This window comes from Peromyscus maniculatus, chromosome 12 (genome assembly GCF_049852395.1).
Source record: "Peromyscus maniculatus bairdii isolate BWxNUB_F1_BW_parent chromosome 12, HU_Pman_BW_mat_3.1, whole genome shotgun sequence".
In the NCBI taxonomy this organism is placed as follows: domain Eukaryota; kingdom Metazoa; phylum Chordata; class Mammalia; order Rodentia; family Cricetidae; genus Peromyscus; species Peromyscus maniculatus.
The window spans coordinates 81,120,725-81,139,948 of record NC_134863.1 but is presented as its reverse complement, the minus strand read 5'-3'; the positions used below and the strand labels follow the sequence as shown (position 1 = coordinate 81,139,948).

Genomic DNA, 19,224 nt, shown 5'->3' with positions numbered 1-19,224 from the left:
AAGCTCTTATAAAGGAAAACATTTAACTGGGGCTGGCTTACAGTTCAGAGGTTCAGTCCATTATCATCATGGTGGGAAACGGGGCAGTATGTAGGCAGACATGGTGCTGGAGAAGGAGTTAGGAGTTGTACATCTCCATCTGCAGGCAGCAGAAGGAAGACTCTGTGCCACATTGGGCGTAGCTTGAGCATATAAAACCTCAAAGCCTGCCTCCATAGTGACACACTTCCTCAAACATGGCCACACCCATTCCAAAAAGGCCACACCCCCTAGTTGTGCCACTCCCTATGGGCCAAGCACTCACACACGTGAGTCTGTGAGGTCATTCCTATTCAAACCACCATATCAGCACTCAGCTCATAACCACCTGTGACTCCAGCTCTAGAGAGTTCTACACTTCTGGCCTCCATGGGCACTGCATTCAAGGGTACATATCCACACAGACCCTCAGACGTACATTTTTGTTTTAAAGTTAATCTTCTTAAAACTGTATGCACAGCAATACGAAGAGCACAGGACTGACTGCGTGCAAGGGGCAAAGGCAGCTGCACTCACTGCCCGTGAGCCTTCCCTCTTCAGAGCACGGGCCGCCCTTCCCCTCACCACTTATTCAGGATCTGCATTTACCAAGAAGTGAACGCTTTTGTGGGTGAGAATAAGTGTGTTCAGTCATAAAACATTCAGTCAAAATACCAGCATACTGAGCATATGGCCTTTGCCCTAAATACTTGGGTAATATTTTATGATTTCTCAGTAATAGTCAATAAAAGAAGCTACCAGGGCAGGGTGTGGTGGCACACATCTTTATTCCCAGCACTAGGCAAGGGTATGTGGATCTCTGTGAGCTCAAGGCCAACCAGGGCTACAGATTGAGGCCCCCACCTAAAATAAATAAAGAAAAGAGGCTACAATACAGAAAAATATACTTCAAAAAAGTGATTTTATAAAAATATTTGACAACAATTTCTGGGCATGAACATCTCATACTGGCTACTTGACAAGATGATGGTCCCAAATCCCAAACTGATGACGACTTTCAAGCACATGAAGCAACTGGCAGAAAGGAGCTCACACAAGCACATCTGGAGGAGACCACTCCTTACTGCGTGACGGATGGCAGCGGTCACCAGGGCCAAGGGGCAACTCAAAAGGGTTTGCCTAGTGTGCACTCACAAGGCCCTGAGTGTGAGCCCCAGCACTGCCACCACCACAAAAGAGGGACAAAATCAGTAAGGACGCTGGAACTCTATCATGAATCAACGTGCTCTAACTGCTTACAGGGCACACCACCAAACGGAAACACAACATTCCTATTTTTCAGGTGTATATAGGGTTTTCACTAAGATTATATACTTGGCCCAAAGTCTCAATATAGTTAAAAGGACTAAATTCACACAAAATATTCTTTCAGATCATAACATAAGGAAACAAGAAACAAGTAAGATAAGTACTTGGAAACCAAACAGCGTAAGTTCATCTAGCCCATCAAAGCAATGGCAAAATAAATAAATGAAAACATTAATGTCTAAAACCCCACGGGGTATAACTATAGCTGTGGCAAGGGCATTTGCAACTCAGAATATTTATATCAGAAACAAATTAAGGCCTAAATTAAATTATCTGAGCTTCCTGCTAATAAATCTAGAAAAAGTAAAAATTAACCCCAAATAAGTAAATGGAAAGGAAACAATAAAGAAAAGAGCTTAAGTTGATGGTATGACAAAGACATGTCAGAGAAAAATCAACATAGAAAAGAGCTTGTTTGAAAAATATCGCCGGGCAGTGGTGGCGCACGCCTTTAATCCCAGCACCCGGGAGGCAGAGGCAGCTGGATCTCTGTGAGTTTGAGGCCAGCCTAGTCCACAGAGCGAGATCCAGGAAAGGCGCAAAGCTATACAGAGAAACCCTGTCTCAGAAAAAACAAAAAACAAACAAACATTAACAAAAAAATCAACAAAGCTGGGTGGTGGCCCATGCTTTTAAACCCAGCACTCAGTGGGCAGAGGAAGGGGGATTCCTGAGTTCCAGACCAGCCAGGGCTACCCAGAGAAACCCTGTATCAAAAACAAAACAAAAAAGAAAAAAAAAAAATCAGTAAAACCAATAAGCTTCCCGCTAGGTTGGTCATGAAAGTCAGAGAAAGGAGACCAGAAGGAGGAAGGGGAGCTGGGGAGGGAGGGAGGGAGGGAGGATGGAGAAGCAGAGCCAGTGGAAGAGCAGGGGGAGGAGAGGGAGGACGGAGAAGCAGAGCCAGTGGAAGAGCAGGAGGAGGGAGGGAGGGAGGACGGAGAAGCAGAGCCAGTGGAAGAGCAGGGGGAGGGAGGGAGGACGGAGAAGCAGAGCCAGTGGAGGAGCAGGAGGAGGGAGGGAGGACGGAGAAGCAGAGGCAGTGGAAGAGCAGGAGGAGGGAGGGAGGGAGGACGGAGAAGCAGAGCCAGTGGAAGAGCAGGGGGAGGGAGGGAGGGAGGACGGAGAAGCAGAGCCAGTAGAAGAGCAGGAGGAGGAGAGGGAGGACGGAGAAGCAGAGCCAGTGGAAGAGCAGGAGGAGGAGAGGGAGGACGGAGAAGCAGAGCCAGTGGAAGAGCAGGAGGAGGGAGGGAGGACGGAGAAGCAGAGCCAGTGGAAGAGCAGGAGGAGGGAGGGAGGACGGAGAAGCAGAGCCAGTGGAAGACAGATGCAATGGCTGCCATCAGGAAAGGAGGAGGACACACCAGTAGGGACCTAGACTGACAAAGGGAAGAGACACTGTCAACACCTCCATGAATATATATTTGATCATTTCGATAACTGAACAAATTAATTACGAGACACATTTCCAAGAAGACTCAAGAAGAAACAGAAAGTTTCAATAGCTTTATTATCTACTGAATACAGTTTTCATTCTTTCTTTGTTTTTTTGAGACAGGATTTTTCTGTGTAGTCTGGCTGTCCTGAAATTCGATCTGTAGACCAGGCTGGCCTTGAACTCAGAGATCTACCTACCTCTGCCTCCCTAGTGTGCGTCCTCCCTCCCTCCCCCTGCTCTTCCACTGCCTCTGCTTCTCCGTCCTCCCTCCCTCCCCCTGCTCTTCCACTGCCTCTGCTTCTCCGTCCTCCCTCCCTCCCTCCCTCCCTCCCCAGCTCCCCTTCCTCCTTCTGGTCTCCTTTCTCTGACTTTCATGACCAACCTAGCGGGAAGCTTATTGGTTTTACTGATTTTTTTTTTCTTTTTTGTTTTGTTTTTGATACAGGGTTTCTCTGGGTAGCCCTGGCTGGTCTGGAACTCAGGAATCCCCCTTCCTCTGCCCACTGAGTGCTGGGTTTAAAAGCATGGGCCACCACCCAGCTTTAAAGGTGTGCACCACCACCGCCTGCCTGGCTGCAAGGAAAATCTCATAGACTTAACACTTGTACACTGAAAACTAAAAAATACTGCTGAAACATGTAATGACACAGAGTCTGAGGCCATGTGATTCAATATTGTTAAGATGACAAATCTTCTCAGATTAATCGATAAATGCAATGAAATCCCAACAAAATTCTAAGATTAAAAAAAAAATATTTAAACAAAACCTAACAAGCTATTCCTACAATTAATGGAGAAATACAAAGAACTAAGAATATACATAAGAAAAAGAGGAAAAGAAGGGAAAGGGAGGATAATCATAGAGTTCACACCACGTAGCTGCAATTATCAACAGACTGGGAGGAGGGACAGAGAGCAAGGAACAGAGCCCAGAACAGACCTCTACAGGAATATTTGATTAACTCCCAACAGCTACCCGGGAGAGTTTGTGTGTGGGAAACAGATCAGTCTCAACCTTTATCTGAACCTGCATGCAATGATCAACTGGCGATAGACTGGACCCTCACACAAGGAAGTCCTCAAAGGAAGCAGAGGACGGACTTATCTCACCGGGAGTCGATGATTTCTTAGAACCAAGGGAAAATTTAGCAAACTGACCCTTATCAAATGTAAAACATCTGCCCCCTAGAAAAGCAACACAAAAATGATAAGACAGTGGGCTGTGTGGGTACATGCCTGTGGAACTTGGAAAGAAAGCAGAGACTCAAGTGATTGCCATAGGTCTGAAGCAGGCCTAGTCTACAGAGAGTTTCAGACCAGCCAGGGATACATGGCAAGATCCTGTCTCAAAAACCAAACAAACAAAACACATCAAACAGAAATAGCAAGTGAAAGCTGGGGTACCATGTTTGACAAGAACATCTATCTGCAAAACAAGTTAGCTGAGAAACAGCCATGCTGGTTAAATGAATGCAAGGAGCTCACCACCTTCAATCCAATAAAAATGGACAAACGATGTGCGTCCCTCAACAAAACCCACAGAGACACATGCCAATCAATACCCCAAATGGCACACAATAGCACTGGAATGCAGAGATGCAGGCTAAAGCCTCAGTGCCACATCCCCAGCAGAGGTGGTAAAATTCAAAGTCACAAACGCTGGTGAGGATGAGGAACAGGCACACCACTCACCTACATGCTGGTCAGAAAGGAAATGTGCAAACACTGACAGCTGCTCATGAAACTCATGATGAACAGAAAGTCACACTGAAAAACGTGCCCAAGAGCAAGACATATTTCCACACAAGACTTGCACATAAATTCTCACTGCAGTTTTACTCATAAGAAATCCCCAACAGCCGGGCGGTGGTGGCACACACCTTTAATCCCAGCACTCGGGAGGCAGAGGCAGTCGGATCTCTGTGAGTTCGAAGCCAGCCTGGTCTACAGAGTAAGTTCCAGGATAGACTCCAAAAGCTACACAGAAAAACTGTCTCAAAAAAGAAAAACAGAAAATAAAACAAAATAAAAAGAAAGAAAGGAAGGAAGAAAGACAGACAGAAAGCAAGAAAGCAAGAAAGCAAGAAAGCAAGAAAGCAAGAAAGCAAGAAAGAAAGAAAGAAAGAAAGAAAGCAAGAAAGAAAGAAAGAAAGAAAGAAAGAAAAGGAATCCCAAACTGAGGCCAGCATGACGGCTTAGTGGGACAGCCTGCCAAGCCTAACAACCTGAACCCGCGTGGTAGAAGAGAAGTCATACCCACAAGCTGTCTTTCACATCTACATGCACCCCCTTCCCCCCGCCACACATAATAAATAAAACTGTATTAAAAATTTTTAAACTCCACAACTGTGTAAATGGTGGAATGCTACCTAGAGATTAAAAAGGAACCTACTTATTCACTCCATGTCAATTAAATCCCCTAGCCAACAACATGTTGAGAGAAAAAAGCCTGACAGAGAAGTATTTAAAGGATTGACAACCTACAGATAACAACAACATTCACTGACACCCTATAGTTCCAGGCTTTGATAGGAAGCAAGTGATCACATCACAGATTTGGAAAGGCAGTAGAATAGAGGCGGAAGTGCTAACAGCACTCCACTGTATCCCCACCTGGTCATCTACGCAGTCATTTCACGTATCTACTGAAACATTTGACCCCATTAATTATCCCACCGATGGACCACAGTCCTGACCTGACGCCCATCTGCTCCACCCAGCAGTCCTGGTACTGTAACTCTGGGACTGGCCTCTGGGAGCCTGGGCAACTCAGGAAAGGCTCTTCCCTGCCTGGAGCTTTCAGCTCATCATCAGCTCAGGTCTCCGCTCAGATGCCGTCCTCACAGAGGTGCCTGCCTGTCCAGAAGACCTGAACGAAGCTGAAATCTGTCCTAGTCTCCAGGTTCCTCCTCCCCTTCCCAGCCAGCCAGGCTGAGCATTCCTGATCTGAAACCCGCCGTCTAAACGCTACACTCTGCAATGCTTTGAAGACTGGCAAGAAGCCTCAAGAGGAGAATTCAACACCTGACATGATAGTTAACATGGAGATACACTAAAAATACCACAAAAGGATTTTCAGGGTCTGCATGTAAGGCATATATGTAACAAAGTTCATGTCTAGACTGGGCTCCTTTCCCTAAGATACTCAGCATACGTATGCAAATATTCTAAAGTCAAAAAAAGGAAACCTGGAATCTTTTTTTTTTTTTCTTCCGAGACAGGGTTTCTCTGTGTAGTTTTGGTGCCTTTCCTGGATCTTGCTCTGTAGACCAGGCTGGCCTCCAACTCACAGAGCTCCGCCTGCCTCTGCCTCCCGGGTGCTGGGATTAAAGGTGTGCACTACCACCACCCAGTGAAAAGCTGGAGTCTTAAACAGCCCTGGTCCTAAGAGCTGTGGGAGAGAGAAACTCAACCCTTACATACTTTACTTTACTTACATGGTTAGTGACGCCCCCCCCCCCCCTCCCCCCCTACAGAGAGCGTCAGCTAGGTTACTCACTGCTAAGGCCTCTGGGCTCACAGGTGCCTGGCCCAGAGCACTGTCGAGAAAAGGAGTTGTTAGTTTACTTGGAAGCCACTTCTCAGGCAAGGACCCGACCTACTTCCTCCTTGCCCCCAGTGCCTAATGAATGGTGGATGGTGAACCTTTGTTAATAAGAGAATGAATTAAAACACAGACATGGAGCTCACCTGCAGCTGCTGCTGTAAGTGGGTGATTTCAGCAATTCTCAACTCTCTAGACTTGTTTGTGCTCTCAATTTCCTGCCTCTGGGTCGTCAGCCGACATCGGATATCTTGAAGCTTTCCTTCCAACTGATGCTTTTTGTCATTCTTCAATAAAGGAAAGACGGCAGGGTGAGTGTGGTGTCTAAGGTCTCTGTGCAAGACGAGGAAGGAGAGCCGCACTCACCAGCGCCTCCAATTCAAACTCCAGAGTCTTCCTCCGGGCCTTCAGGACCACAATGCCCTCCTGCTCTTTGTTCCTCTGATTCAGGAGCTCCTGTCTCCGGTTCCGCTCCCATTCAAGTTGCCGCTGCCGTTCAAGTTCCCGTTTTGCAGCCTGTGGTTATAGATCGCTTATTAATTTCCAAATTCTAACACTATGCAATGTTTCTTAACAAACATGTCTAGTGAGCCCCTCCTCCTGAGGGTGAAACGCCATATACTGTCAGCTCATGGACACTGGGCTCTGACTATGCAGGATAGGACACAGATGAGGACAGGGCCGTTCCTGTAGCCCTGTCCCTCTTGCCTCCCAGGAAGCAAGATGGACTCTGTAAATGTGTCGTCTTTGTTTATCTAGCAAAATCAAACTAAAATCCTCAACGACAAGAACAAATAAACTTGATTTTCTCCTGTTGAAAGAGAAGTTACTTCATATAAGTTGAGTGTTTCTTGTCCAGAGAACGACAGGGACCAGAAATGTTCCTGATTCCTGAGGTGTCTGCACGGGCTCAACTGGTTAACTGCCCCTAATGTGAAAATCCCAAATCTAACTTTTTGAGCGGACTTTTGGATTTAGAAGCATTTCAGATTAGATTTCCACATCAGGGGCACTCAACATATCTCAAGTTTTAAAAGCCCGTGACTCCCACCTTCCTAATCACTATTTCCTTTTTAACCATAAAAACTGTAGTTTCAACATGCCAACCTCTACACTGACTGCTAGGCAGTGTGACGGCCTCTCATTTAGCAAACCCTGGGGACACACGGAGCCTAGGGTCACTCTATATCTCCAGGGACTAGGGATGTCAATATCTGCTCAGCACTGCTGTGCTCAATCCCCAGCACCAAATAAACACAAAACCCTGTTAGTATCTGTATATACTTCCTTCAACACAAAGCTACTAATGACTACATACTTTTTCTAAGGCAATAACTAGAAGATGAAACTAAAACATTTTTAAATAAGAAAAAAACACCTCGTCTTTACATTTTCTTCACATGGGAGAGAGGAGCATTGCTTCTGTAGCAATATACTCAAACAAGGAGAGGCAGGGAGCCGGTTCCCCTTCAGGGTCTAGCACCAAATTCACCACTTCAATGGAAACGGTAAACAGACACAGTGCGTAAGTTAGCAATTCCCAGGCACTGGGAGAAGACTAGATGGGGAAGAGCTGCTCAGTGGATCGTGGAATGTTCTGGAATAGACGGTGGTGATCACTGAGCAACTCTAGACACCTAAGCCTCACAAGGGAAAGAAGAGTGTGTCTGGACCGCGACCCCCCAGAGGTGGGGCGTGGGGCTGCGCACCTCTCGCCTCTCGATCTCCTTCCGCCTCTCTTCCTCTCTCTGCCGCTCCAGCTCCCGCTGCTTCTCCAGCTGCTTCTCCAGCTCCAGCTGTCTCTTGCGCTCCTGCTCCTGCCGCTCCCGCTCCTTCCTCTCCTGCTCGGCGCGCTCCAGCTGGGCCAAGCGCTCCTGCTCCTTGCGCTGCTGCTCCAGGAGGGCCTGCCTGCGCTTCTCCAGCTCCAGGTTGCCGCGCTCAAAATTCTCCCGCTTCTTATCTTCAAATGTTACTGGAAGACAAAGAAGACATCAACGATGGGAAAAATCCCCATTTTCAAAGAATAACCAGGGTGCGTGTGCATACTTGCAGTTCAACCCCAAACCCAGAACTGCCCAGGGCCCTAGGATACTCTAGACTGGGGGGGGGGAAGAAAAGAAAGGAAAGGTAATGGAGGAGGAGGAGGAGGAGGAGGAGGAGGAGGAGGAGGAGGAGGAGGAGGAGGAGGAGGAGGAGGAGGAGGAAGATTCTGCCAACGTCCTTTCCTGTTGAAGACTATACACAAACGTTTACTGCCGACAGAAAGAGACAACCCCCAATGTAAGAATTCCTGTATTTCTTTGACAACACTGCGTTCCCACTGAATGTAATCAGTCCCTACACATGGAGTGATGATTCATTCCTAAGTCCCTCAGCTCTGACTTATTCTGTGGAGATGTGTTTCCCACGACTCTTCTCCATCTGGGCCAACCCCAGGGAGGCTTGAGCATGCACACACAAACTCTCCACTTTCTTCAGTCTCCGGGTGCTGCTTCAGCGGGTCATTTCTATGGGTGCCTTAAATCTTATAGAAACCAGGTGTGGAGACACATACCTGTAATCCCAGCTCTCACGGGACTCAGGCAGAAGACTGCTGTGAAATCCAGGCCAGCTTGGGCCACATACAAAGACTCTTATGTCTCAGAAAACAAGCCCCCACCCCAAAACTAATATAGTATTCCAGAGAGTATAATCACAGAAATATTTAAATTTTTCACTGTACTTAACATACAGCCTAGCTCATAGATCATTTATAGTAAGTATTTTATCACTAAACATAATTGAAAAGCAATTTAATCAGCTGGAAGAGTGAGTGCCTCAGACAATTAACTGGGGCGTACTGAAAACGCACCGTGACACCAGCAGAGTAGTTAAGACTGAGAGACTTATTAATAATTTCAACTGCATCTTAGCATCATTATCATCTCATTAATAATTCAGAGCCACCTTATTTCAGACTAACTTAATAGCATAATAGATTTGCCATTGAAAATGAGGGTTATTTAAAGTCAGTTCACATTAAAATTAAAACACGTTCCTTCTGTTTACAAGTGCCCAGTTTTCCCGGACAAGCAAAATAAAATATCAATAGGAGACTCAAGCTTCTACTGCGGCATCGTGGAGAGCAGGAAACCACCTTAACGCCAAAGGTGCTTTGTATTCCACGGTGACATTTATAGAAGTTTCTTTCTTTCTTATTTTGGTTTTTCCAGACAGGGTTTCTCTTGTAGCCCTTGGCTGTCCTAGAACTCTCTCTGTAGCCCAGGCTGGCCTCAAACTCACAGAGATCCGCCTGCCTCTGCCTCCGAAGTGCTGGGATTAAAGGTGTGCACCACCATTGCCCGGCTATTTTTATAGAAATTTTGTTTCACAGCAGGCATTCAGGTTTCAATCAGACAGTGGGATAAAGGCGCACTAGCGGAGTTCATAACATTCTTGTTTCTCAGTGATTCCAAGGGTCCCCTCCTGCCTATGGGTGGCTGAAGAAATGGCGGCATTCTGCCGTCCACCAGCTAGTCAGCGGTGGGCCGCTCACCGGGTAGCTTCTTCTCTAACTGCTGCTCATCCTCTGATGCCGGCTCCTCGGGCAGCCTCTGATCCACAGACGAAGAGCTTATGACGGACATCCCACTGCCGGAGCGAACCCTTCTGCGAAAGAAAGGAAGGGCGTCACCGATGGGCCTCGGAAGGAGGGAATGACTAGAGCTCAGCGTGGAGCAGGTTTTAGTGAAAGCGAGAAAGAGCACAGATTTGCTTTTCTCTACTTGGAAAGTTTTTTAAATGGGCATTTGAACGTCATCAGAGTCTGAGTGCCAAGCTTGCTCAAAACGCTGCTGCTAGAGATGCAGCTAAGTGGTGGCACATGCTTGCATGCATTCGATCCCCAGCACTCTCCAAACCATCACGGTCCCCAAAATCAATAAAATATCTAGAACTGCCACAAGGTAGAACAACCCCTGAGGGCTGAACCTGTAACCACCTGGTGAGGAAGTTTGGTAGCTATCACCATTACCCTTGGAAATCATTCTCAGCTTCCCCAAGGAAGGCAACAAGGAAGTTAACTGGGACCAACAAGTTTCCCTTTAGAAACTCTATTTTAGCACCCCTAAACACAAACCATAGTTATGATTCTGAAAACATCGACTTGCTGCAAGCCACAGGAAAATGTAATGGAATCCAGCTACTATCACAAAAGCTACTACTTGGAAAGATCAAGGACTTTTCCAAAGGTCAAGCCATGGCTTAAGAAGTCTTGGTGATATTTTAGCTTCTGTATATATATTAGCCGATTTCTACAATGATTTCCTTGTACACTATGTATGCTTCCAAGAACTCACAACAGTGTACTTTATCTGAAATACCTATCAAGCATCTAAGGCCTAACAGTCTCCTGAATTAAGGTAAATTAAGCTCAGACCCTTTTTTCTCATACAGCCTTAACAGTATTTATACTAACATTATAGACTCCTAACATTTCCCTAACCACCTCTAGGAATGTAGTTTGAGCACATAAATTCCCTTTTTCTGATATATTAACCAATTTTAGCTCTTAGTTGACCTCCTCCTTTACCACTCCCCTTTTGGGTTATAAAAGAAAGCCTAATGGTCAATGCCTGAGGAAAACTCTTGTCTGCTTTTATGACCCTATAAGAATTCAAGCCTGATGACCTTGCTTTAGCTAAAGCACTGCTATTGCATGGGTTTATAGCTGTAAACCTCAGAGACGGGGAGAGGATTTGAGGATTCTGACTAGAGAACTAGATGGAGGACTAGAAGAATGAGATGGAAGATGAGGAACAGCCAGATGGGGAAGAACGAGATGGGTAAGAGCAAGATGAGAAAGACCAAGATGGGGCAGAACTGAGATGAGAGAATTAAGATAGAACTTAGAGGGGACAGCAGATAAAGGTAGAGAGAAGTCAGGCAAGGAGCTAGGCTTGAGTACAGAACTATAGTTGTGTAGACAGAATTTGATCCCAGAGGAATAAAGTAGATGGACTAAGAGCTCGGTATACTTAGATTCTTTTCCGAAAATAATTTTCACCATTTGTAGCTTCTCTTCTGGGCCTCTGGGAAGAAGATTATTAAGGCTGGCCCATAATAATATTCGAGATCAACTCATTATAAGTGTCACATGAAACCCTCAACCTTTGTCTTTTAAAACAATCTCTCATCTGAATGTGGTGAGGCACAACTTTAATCCCAACACATGGACGGCAGAGGCAGATTCTAAGAGTTCAAGGCCAGCCTGGTCTACAGAGAGAGTTCTAGGATAGCCAAGGCAATAGAGTGAGACCCTATCTCAAAAACACAAATCTCTCACCCTTTTTCTGCTTTCTTCTGAACACCATCTTCAAACGTTTGGTTTCTCCCCCACAGGTCCCTGAAGCTGAGGGCTGCCGCCTGCTGCCTCCCACCTGTACAGCCCCCTCTGCTGCTCCCAGAACCACACAGAATGTGTGGTGACGACTCTCTGCACTTCGTTTCAGAGACTGTGCCCGAGTCTCTTCTGAGGACTCCGAATATAAACACAGATCTTACTTGTCTTTTATTCAGTAAATGGAACGTTCTGGGATGGTGTGTTCACACACTACGGGTGCAGGAGGATGACAGTCCCAGCGGGCTTCTCCTGACTAGATCTCTCGTTCTGGGATGGTGTGTTCATACACTATGGCTGCTTCTCTTGACAGTTCTAGTCTTGACGTCTGAGTCTGTTTCAGGCCAGGATAATCTTTAAAAATTATCTTCCTGATTATAATTTCTACATGTAGCATTTTTGTTACCTCTTGAATGTGCATCATTCATAGGTGTGATCTCTGATTTCCTACATGCCTTCTCAGTCTGGTTCTTTCACTGTGAGAGTACAATTCTGGTGAGCTTTGGTAATAGATGAGCACAAAAATGAACAACCTTGGTCTTTTACTTGATGCTTTTACTACATGGAATATATAAGTGCTCAGGAGAACAAGACAGGACCAGCCTTAAAACACTGAGCTAAGCTAAAGTCTCTTCTTTCATGGATAGTTCATCTTCACGTCAGGAAAGGAAACAGCCGAGTTTGGGATCCAGGCAAATTCTCTCAAGAATCAAATGTTACTTACCTAAAGGAAGGAGGAATGTACTCTGGAGGCAGGACAGGTGGCAGTGGCTGGCCAGACATGGCAACATCAATTAGGTGCATAGCCAGGATGAATTCTTCTGCTGTGAGTTTTCCATCTTGATCAATGTCAGAAAGATTCCTAATTCAACAAAAAATTCATGCAATCCAGTTCACAAAAATGCATGCTTCTTACTATTCACCAGTGATTTGCAAATTCTATTTCCTTACTCTGATCCTAAGCCAACAGAATCTTTCTGTGTACCAGCTTGTAGAACAAGTACTATTTCAGACTACTGGGAGGACAAAAAATAATCCATACAGTTGTCTTTAGCATTCCACAAATGCTAATTATGATTATAATGATCCTCTTCAATCCTTGCAAGCCATTTAAAATATATTATACTCAAGTTCTTGTAATGTGAAAATACTATGTACTAGACAAAGGACTGATAAAGGGTAACACAGCAAATTATTTCATGGTCTGTAAGACATACAAGCCCTGTTACACCAGACTTTACTCTTGATGAGAACCCACAGACAGTATGTAAATGAATGGGCATGCCTACATTTACAATAAAGCCACCTATAAAAGGTCATGTTCCACCCACTGGCCATTCATTCACTCATCTATGGATTGATGTTTGTATTCTCCAGCCCCCTTCTAGAGTTGGGGGCATTTCTCTCTCTTCATTGTAGCAATCCAGTCACCATCAGGCTTATGATGGACTTGTCCAAGTAGCTATGTGTAAACAGCTGATTGTTCTAGACTTCCAATGGACAGGTGAGAGCACACATTTATTCTCAAGCAGGTTAACAGCACAAACACCACGTCAGGAGTCTGCTTTTGCTGATGACGACCAATCAAAAACTGTCTTCCTCTTTCTGCAATGTCTTCAGGGGTCACATGCTTCCTGGCTACTAATGTGTAAGTTCTATGAGCTAACAGTGGCCCTCTGCAGAGGGCAGTTATGTACATCTCTGACAAAACAGTCAAGTTACAGAGTGACCACTTCGATGTAAGGCAAGGAGCACCCGAGAGCACACATTTCCTGTTGCTCACCTCTTCTCCCTGCCTGGCCCCATGGCTCTCTTCTGACTTACTTCTCTCCTCCTTAGATGTATGCATCCTTTCAACGGAACAGACAGCCGCAAACCCACCCGTCACCTTCACATGCTATACTCTCAGCCACTCCAGTGTAAACGAGACTGAAAGGGAGTTAAAACTCCCTTTCCCTCATAAACTGGCTAAGAAAGGGCCACAAAAATTATAGCATCTTTTTAGTGTGAAGAAGGAAAACATAATAGTCCAATAGAGATTAGGAAGTCATCAATGAAAAGCATCAGGGGTATGAGAGCGACCTAATAAATGTCAATCAAACTCCACCAATATTACATCTTAGATCTGTTTCAGAGGGCCCTGGGATGCTGGTCCTACAGACTACTAGTTGGCCCACTCTAAGTAAAAAGCAGACTCTTCAGTAGAAGGGAAGAGGGGAGGGCCTGCAGTGCACTAGAGCCTGTCCCTTGTTGAGTAGCCGTAGCCAATTCCTGCCAAGACGTGATAAGCGGACACCAGGTCTATTTTCCAGGTAGCTATCAACACACAATTAAAAGAGGCAAGCTTGTTTCTAAAAGTGGAAGGAAGGGAGGAAGGAAGGAAGGGAGGGAGGGAGGGAGGGAGGAGGGAAGGAAGGGAGGGAGGGAGGGAGGAGGGAAGGAAGGAAGAGAGAAAGGAAGGAAGGAGGGAAGGAAGGAGGAAGGGAAGGAGGGAGGAAGGGAGGGAAGGGAGGAAGGAAGGGAGGAAGGGAGGGAGGGAGGGAGGAGGGAAGGAAGGAAGGGAGGAAGGAAGGAAGGAAGGAAGGAAGGAAGGAAGGAAGGGAGGGAGGGAGGGAGGGAGGGAAGGAAGGGAGGAGAGAAAGAGGGAGGGAGGGAGGGAAGGAGGGAAGGAAGGAAGGAAGGGAGGAAGGGAGGAGGGAAGGAAGGAAGGGAGGGAGGGAGGAGGGAAGGAAGGAGGGGAAGAAGGGAGGAAGGGAAAAGTGAAGGAGGGAGGGAGGGAGGGAGGGAGGGAGGGAGGGAGGGAGGAAGGAAGAAAGAAAACCAAAAAGAACAGCTGGAGTAACACTCATCAAGAGCTATTAAAAGTCATTATGCACTAACAGGGACATTTTGTGCCCCTCAAAGAAAGTACACAGTAACAGCTCTCATGTAGCCTCACCCCAAAGAGCAAAAATCAAAGTAGAACCAGAGAAGTGGCTTATGCCCAGGGGTGATGTGGTCCCTCAAAAGACACATGCTAACATCTGGAGACATCTAGGTTGTCAGAACTGAGGCTGGGGGTCATGGCTACCAGTACCAATTATCTGATGAGCAGAGGACAGAGATGTTACCATGCACAGGGTAGCCCCCCAAAAGAACTGCTACCCCCAAATGCCACAGTGCTAAAACTGAAAAGCCTTGTTCTAGATCTAATTATCATCTCACAGGAAATACAGAAACAAATTAAGCACCACCAGAAGAATACAGCAAAGTCAAGCCATTAGGAAAGTATTCAATAAACTACCTCGTTTGTTTTGGGAAGACTTGGGGAGCAAATAGAGAACAAAAAAGGGTAATGTAGAGATAGATTAAAGGGGATTTTTAAAAAATATATCAATTAATGAGCTGGAGAGATGGCTCAGTGGTTAAGAGAACTTGCTGCTCTCTCAGAAGACCCAGGTTTGGTTCCCAGCACCACAGAGTGGGGCCCCCAACCATCTCTAACTCTGCCCTCTTCTGACCTCCAAGGGTACCAGGCATGCACATGGTAGAGACATATATGTAGGCAAAACACATATACATAAAATAAAATAATATTTAAAAGAAATTTAAATTGATCAACGAAATATCATATAGGTTTGTTTCACTCCTTTGTGCAAATAAAGCTATACAAACCATTAGCTGAGGTGAGGCATTCGATGACTAGCTCATTAATTTGATAGGAGTGACTACTTAGGTGAACTACCGGCATTATGGATAAAGTTAATGAAATATATTTAAATATTTATAGGTAAAACGGTAGGAGGCTTGGCTTGAAGTCACGAGGGAAAAGGAGCCTGGCCTTGGGTTAGGAGTTGTTAGTCTGTCTTGAGTTCTTGGGGCTCACTGTGCTAACACCCCTGTCCTTGTAGCAAGAGCATTGATTATCACAACTTACTCAAAACCACACATATTCCATCTTCTCTAAATAAGGATGTGAATCTAAAATCCCGACGAAAAACCACTCTAAGTTTCTACTTTATACAAACAGAGGAACTTGTACTTCCTTACCATATTGAAGCCAGTTGAGCCTGGGGTAAACTTGATTGCATAAGAATAGTTCTTGCTTGGGGACCTAACCGGAAATCAGAGAAAAGACATAACGATGAATCAGACATGCCCTGCACAGAGTCTAGATGCTGGACACAGCATGTGCACTCACAACACTGCACTCGGTGTGATGTGCTATTATCCAGAGCTTTGTGAGAGGAACGAGGTTCAACAAAAGGGAAGAAAAAGGAAACGCATGGTGACCAGTGAGGAGTGAGCACAGAAAGACCAGGGCTTCAAATACAGCCTGCCCTCTCGGCCAGACTACCCCTCTTTTTGTATAAAACTGGGGTTTTCCTTATAAATGGAGACAGAATAGCTACAATAAAACATCTTCTGCCACAGCTACCACCGGCTGATTTCACCACGATCGTCATTACACAACTTGAGGGAAGAGTCAGAGACTCTGGAGGAAGAGGAGGACTTAACAGAGCCCTTCTAATGGCATCACTACATATACCTACTACATACATGTTAAGGATGTGAGTGACTAAAGACTGCACAAAAGTTACTAGAATTTCAACTTTTCTTTCAAAATCAGTTTTCTGTTGTTAAGATAATGATAAATATCTTCATTTCTGGCATAAAAAACTTCAGCTATGAGATTAAAACTGTAGGTGCAGATTTTGAGCAGTGTCAGGGGGAGGCAAATACGTCATAGTTCCAGCAATGTCTCAAAGGTGTAGTCCTAGGAATACACATGGACCAGGAAATGGGAAGCCATAGCAACGACACTAGGAAGACTCCTTACCCATGTGTAAACTTCAGATCTCCATTCATTAGTTTCCAAATGTCTCCTTATTGTGAAACACAGAAACAGATGTGTTCTTGTAGAGACCATGAGTTCCAGCACCATGACTTCCCAAAATAAGGGAGAAGTACTAACAGGCAAGAGGCTGCAGGCTGCTGGCTTGGTATATCCTCTGCTGAGGGGAGGCAGCTCCTCACTCAGGGGCTTGCTCATTTCCAGGGGCCCGTGAGCACATCCATGACCCACTGGAAGGACCCCTAACACTGGGCTCAGCACCCATGCAAAGTACCCAGGAGGTGACAATTACCATTTCTGTTACTGGCAAAATTTTAACTTTTATTTACATGTAACATATTGGCAAAAAAAGTATACATTAATTCACACACATAAACACAATCAAAGCATACATTTTCTTAGAATTCATTGTATTTATTTGGGGAGAGGGGTTTAAGAAAGGGTCTCTCTGCGTAGCCCTGGCCATCCTGGAACTCGCTCTGTAGATCAGGCTGGCCTTGAACTCACAGAGATCTGCCCTTGGCTGTCATGGAACTCATTACGTAGACCAGGTTGGGCTCAAACTCATAGAGATATGTCCACCTCTGTCCCCAAGGCCTCAACTCTAGACGAAGAAGTGCAGGCCCTCTCTCCTTTTTAAAAGCATAGGATAACATATATATCAAATTATGTGAGAAGAAAGGGGCATGTGTCTCACCAGCTGTTGGTGAAATCACCAGGAAATTCACAGGGTAAGTAAGGGCCACCCTAAAGACGGACTAACTAGCATCCCAACACACTCATGTAGCCGGAACTTCATGACATGCTTTAGAATCTGAAACCAGACTTAGGAAACCAAAATTTGATGACATTTGTACTGAGTGCACAACAGCCACAAAGATAAAATTTACACCTTAAATGCTTGCTGTGAAACTGCAGCAGAATGCTACCTGGGGATCGCATTCAGAACAGAGGATAGGATGCACACTAACACTGGCATTTGCTGCAGGCCGTGGCCTGGGTCAGTTAGGCTGTAGGAAATGTACAACTCTTGGGAGGCTAAAAGCGACAATACATGTGAACACAGGGAATGGAAACAATGGTAAAAGCATGTCACGAGTCTTTCTGTGTCTTACTAGCCAGTTCCCAAATAACAACACAGAGACTTCTTATTAATTATGAAAGCTCGGCCTAAAGCTTAGGCTTGTTCCTAACTAGCTCTGATAACTTAAATGAACCCATTTATACGAATGTACGTTCTGCCAAGTGGCATGACCACTCTTCCATCTTACACCTCCTAGTTCCTCTCCGTATATCCTGGCATCTCTGCCTTTCTTCTTCCCAGAGTCCTCTCTGTCCCTGGAAGTCCCACCTAACCTCTTCCTGCCTAGCCATTGGCCATTCAGCTCTTTATTAAACCAATCACAGTGACACATCTTCACAGTGTGCAAATATCCCACAACACAAGCAGAGTCGAGCTTCTCCTCCACGTCACGGAAAAGCACATTACCTGCCACTTTTGTATTTTAACTGGCATTTATAAAACAAGGCCATCGCAATTGCAATGCTGAGAACTACTGAACTACATAAGCTATAATTATGTGTTTATGGGGGAAAAAAACAAAAAACGCTTCTTAGTTCTTTTAAAACTAGAACTCACAAAAAATTAAAAAAAAAAAAAAAAAAAAAAAAGAACCAAGAGCAGAGTATAAAATGACTGTTTCCGTGGGGCCTCTGGGCTTTGCTCTCTTGACGCCCCTTTTTCTTTCTGCTGGAAGGGCAGGTGCTTTGGGGGATTCCGAGGGCTCAGAACTATTTCCACAGTTCTCATCAAGAGGCTGACTTTCTCGAGGACAGCCTGGTCTACAGAGCAAGTTCCAGGACAGCCAAGGACTACACAGAGAGAAACCCTGTCTCAAAAAAATTTAACAGTAACAACAAAAGAGGTTGACTTTCCCAGTTCATCAAGCTCCTCATAAGCTCCACTTCCACTGTCTAATGTTGCCTAGGAAACCCCTATAGATTCCCCATAAATACATACAGGGAACATCATTTGTTGCCATTTAAAACATACTATATTAATTTTCATTTATTTTTTAATGATTACACAACAGTCTGGCGTGAAAATAAAATTTACACCTTAAATGCTTGCTGGAACAAACTAGAATATTTCAAATGTTACTTTTTGCCCCAATTATTGAAAGGTTCTAAATTCAAGTATCTAAGTCATTTCTTCAAGATGTAGTTACTCCATTTATCATTCATAAAAATACACCCCAACATGAAAGAATTTATAAACCAATTCACAATGGAACACTATTAATTAGCTCACAAAAAATACCAACAATGTTCTAAAGCAATACTGAGTGTGTCTGGAGTGCAGTGTCAGACACACCCACTCAAAATGACACTATAGAGCATTTATTTGGTGTCTGCACAGGCTAGTGTGGTCTTTTTTTTTTTTTTTTTTTTTTTCTTTCCTTTTTGGTTTTTCAAGACAGAGTTCTCTGTGTAGCCCTGGCTGTCATAGAACTTGCTTTGTAGACCAGGCTGTCCTCAAACTCACAGAGATCCTCCTTCCTATGACTCCTGAGTGCTGAGATTTTTTAATACCTCCAAAAAATACTGCGAGCTGCTCCTTTGGGAAAGTGTGCGTTGTAGAGAATTGACAGGCATTGACCTTTTTGCCCCCTGGATGAATATGT

At 45.0% G+C, this 19,224-nt stretch overlaps 1 protein-coding gene across 14 annotated transcripts in view; it reads right to left on the bottom strand.

Moving 5' to 3' along the window:
• Itsn1 (intersectin 1) overlaps nt 1-19,224 on the bottom strand; it is a 188,927-nt gene that overhangs the window by 89,540 nt on the left and 80,163 nt on the right. For all 14 annotated transcript variants that reach the window (XR_013043866.1, XR_013043867.1, XR_013043869.1 and 11 more), the window contains 6 exons: nt 15,736-15,799; nt 12,431-12,568; nt 9,865-9,977; nt 8,039-8,301; nt 6,696-6,845; nt 6,476-6,616 (listed from right to left, as the gene is read on the bottom strand). Coding sequence is in view for 10 of the 14 variants with exons in the window: in XM_076549210.1 (XP_076405325.1) it covers nt 6,476-6,616; nt 6,696-6,845; nt 8,039-8,301; nt 9,865-9,977; nt 12,431-12,568; nt 15,736-15,799 (869 nt within the window). In the remaining 4 variants the exon portion in view is untranslated. The remainder of the gene's footprint in view (nt 1-6,475; nt 6,617-6,695; nt 6,846-8,038; nt 8,302-9,864; nt 9,978-12,430; nt 12,569-15,735; nt 15,800-19,224) is intronic.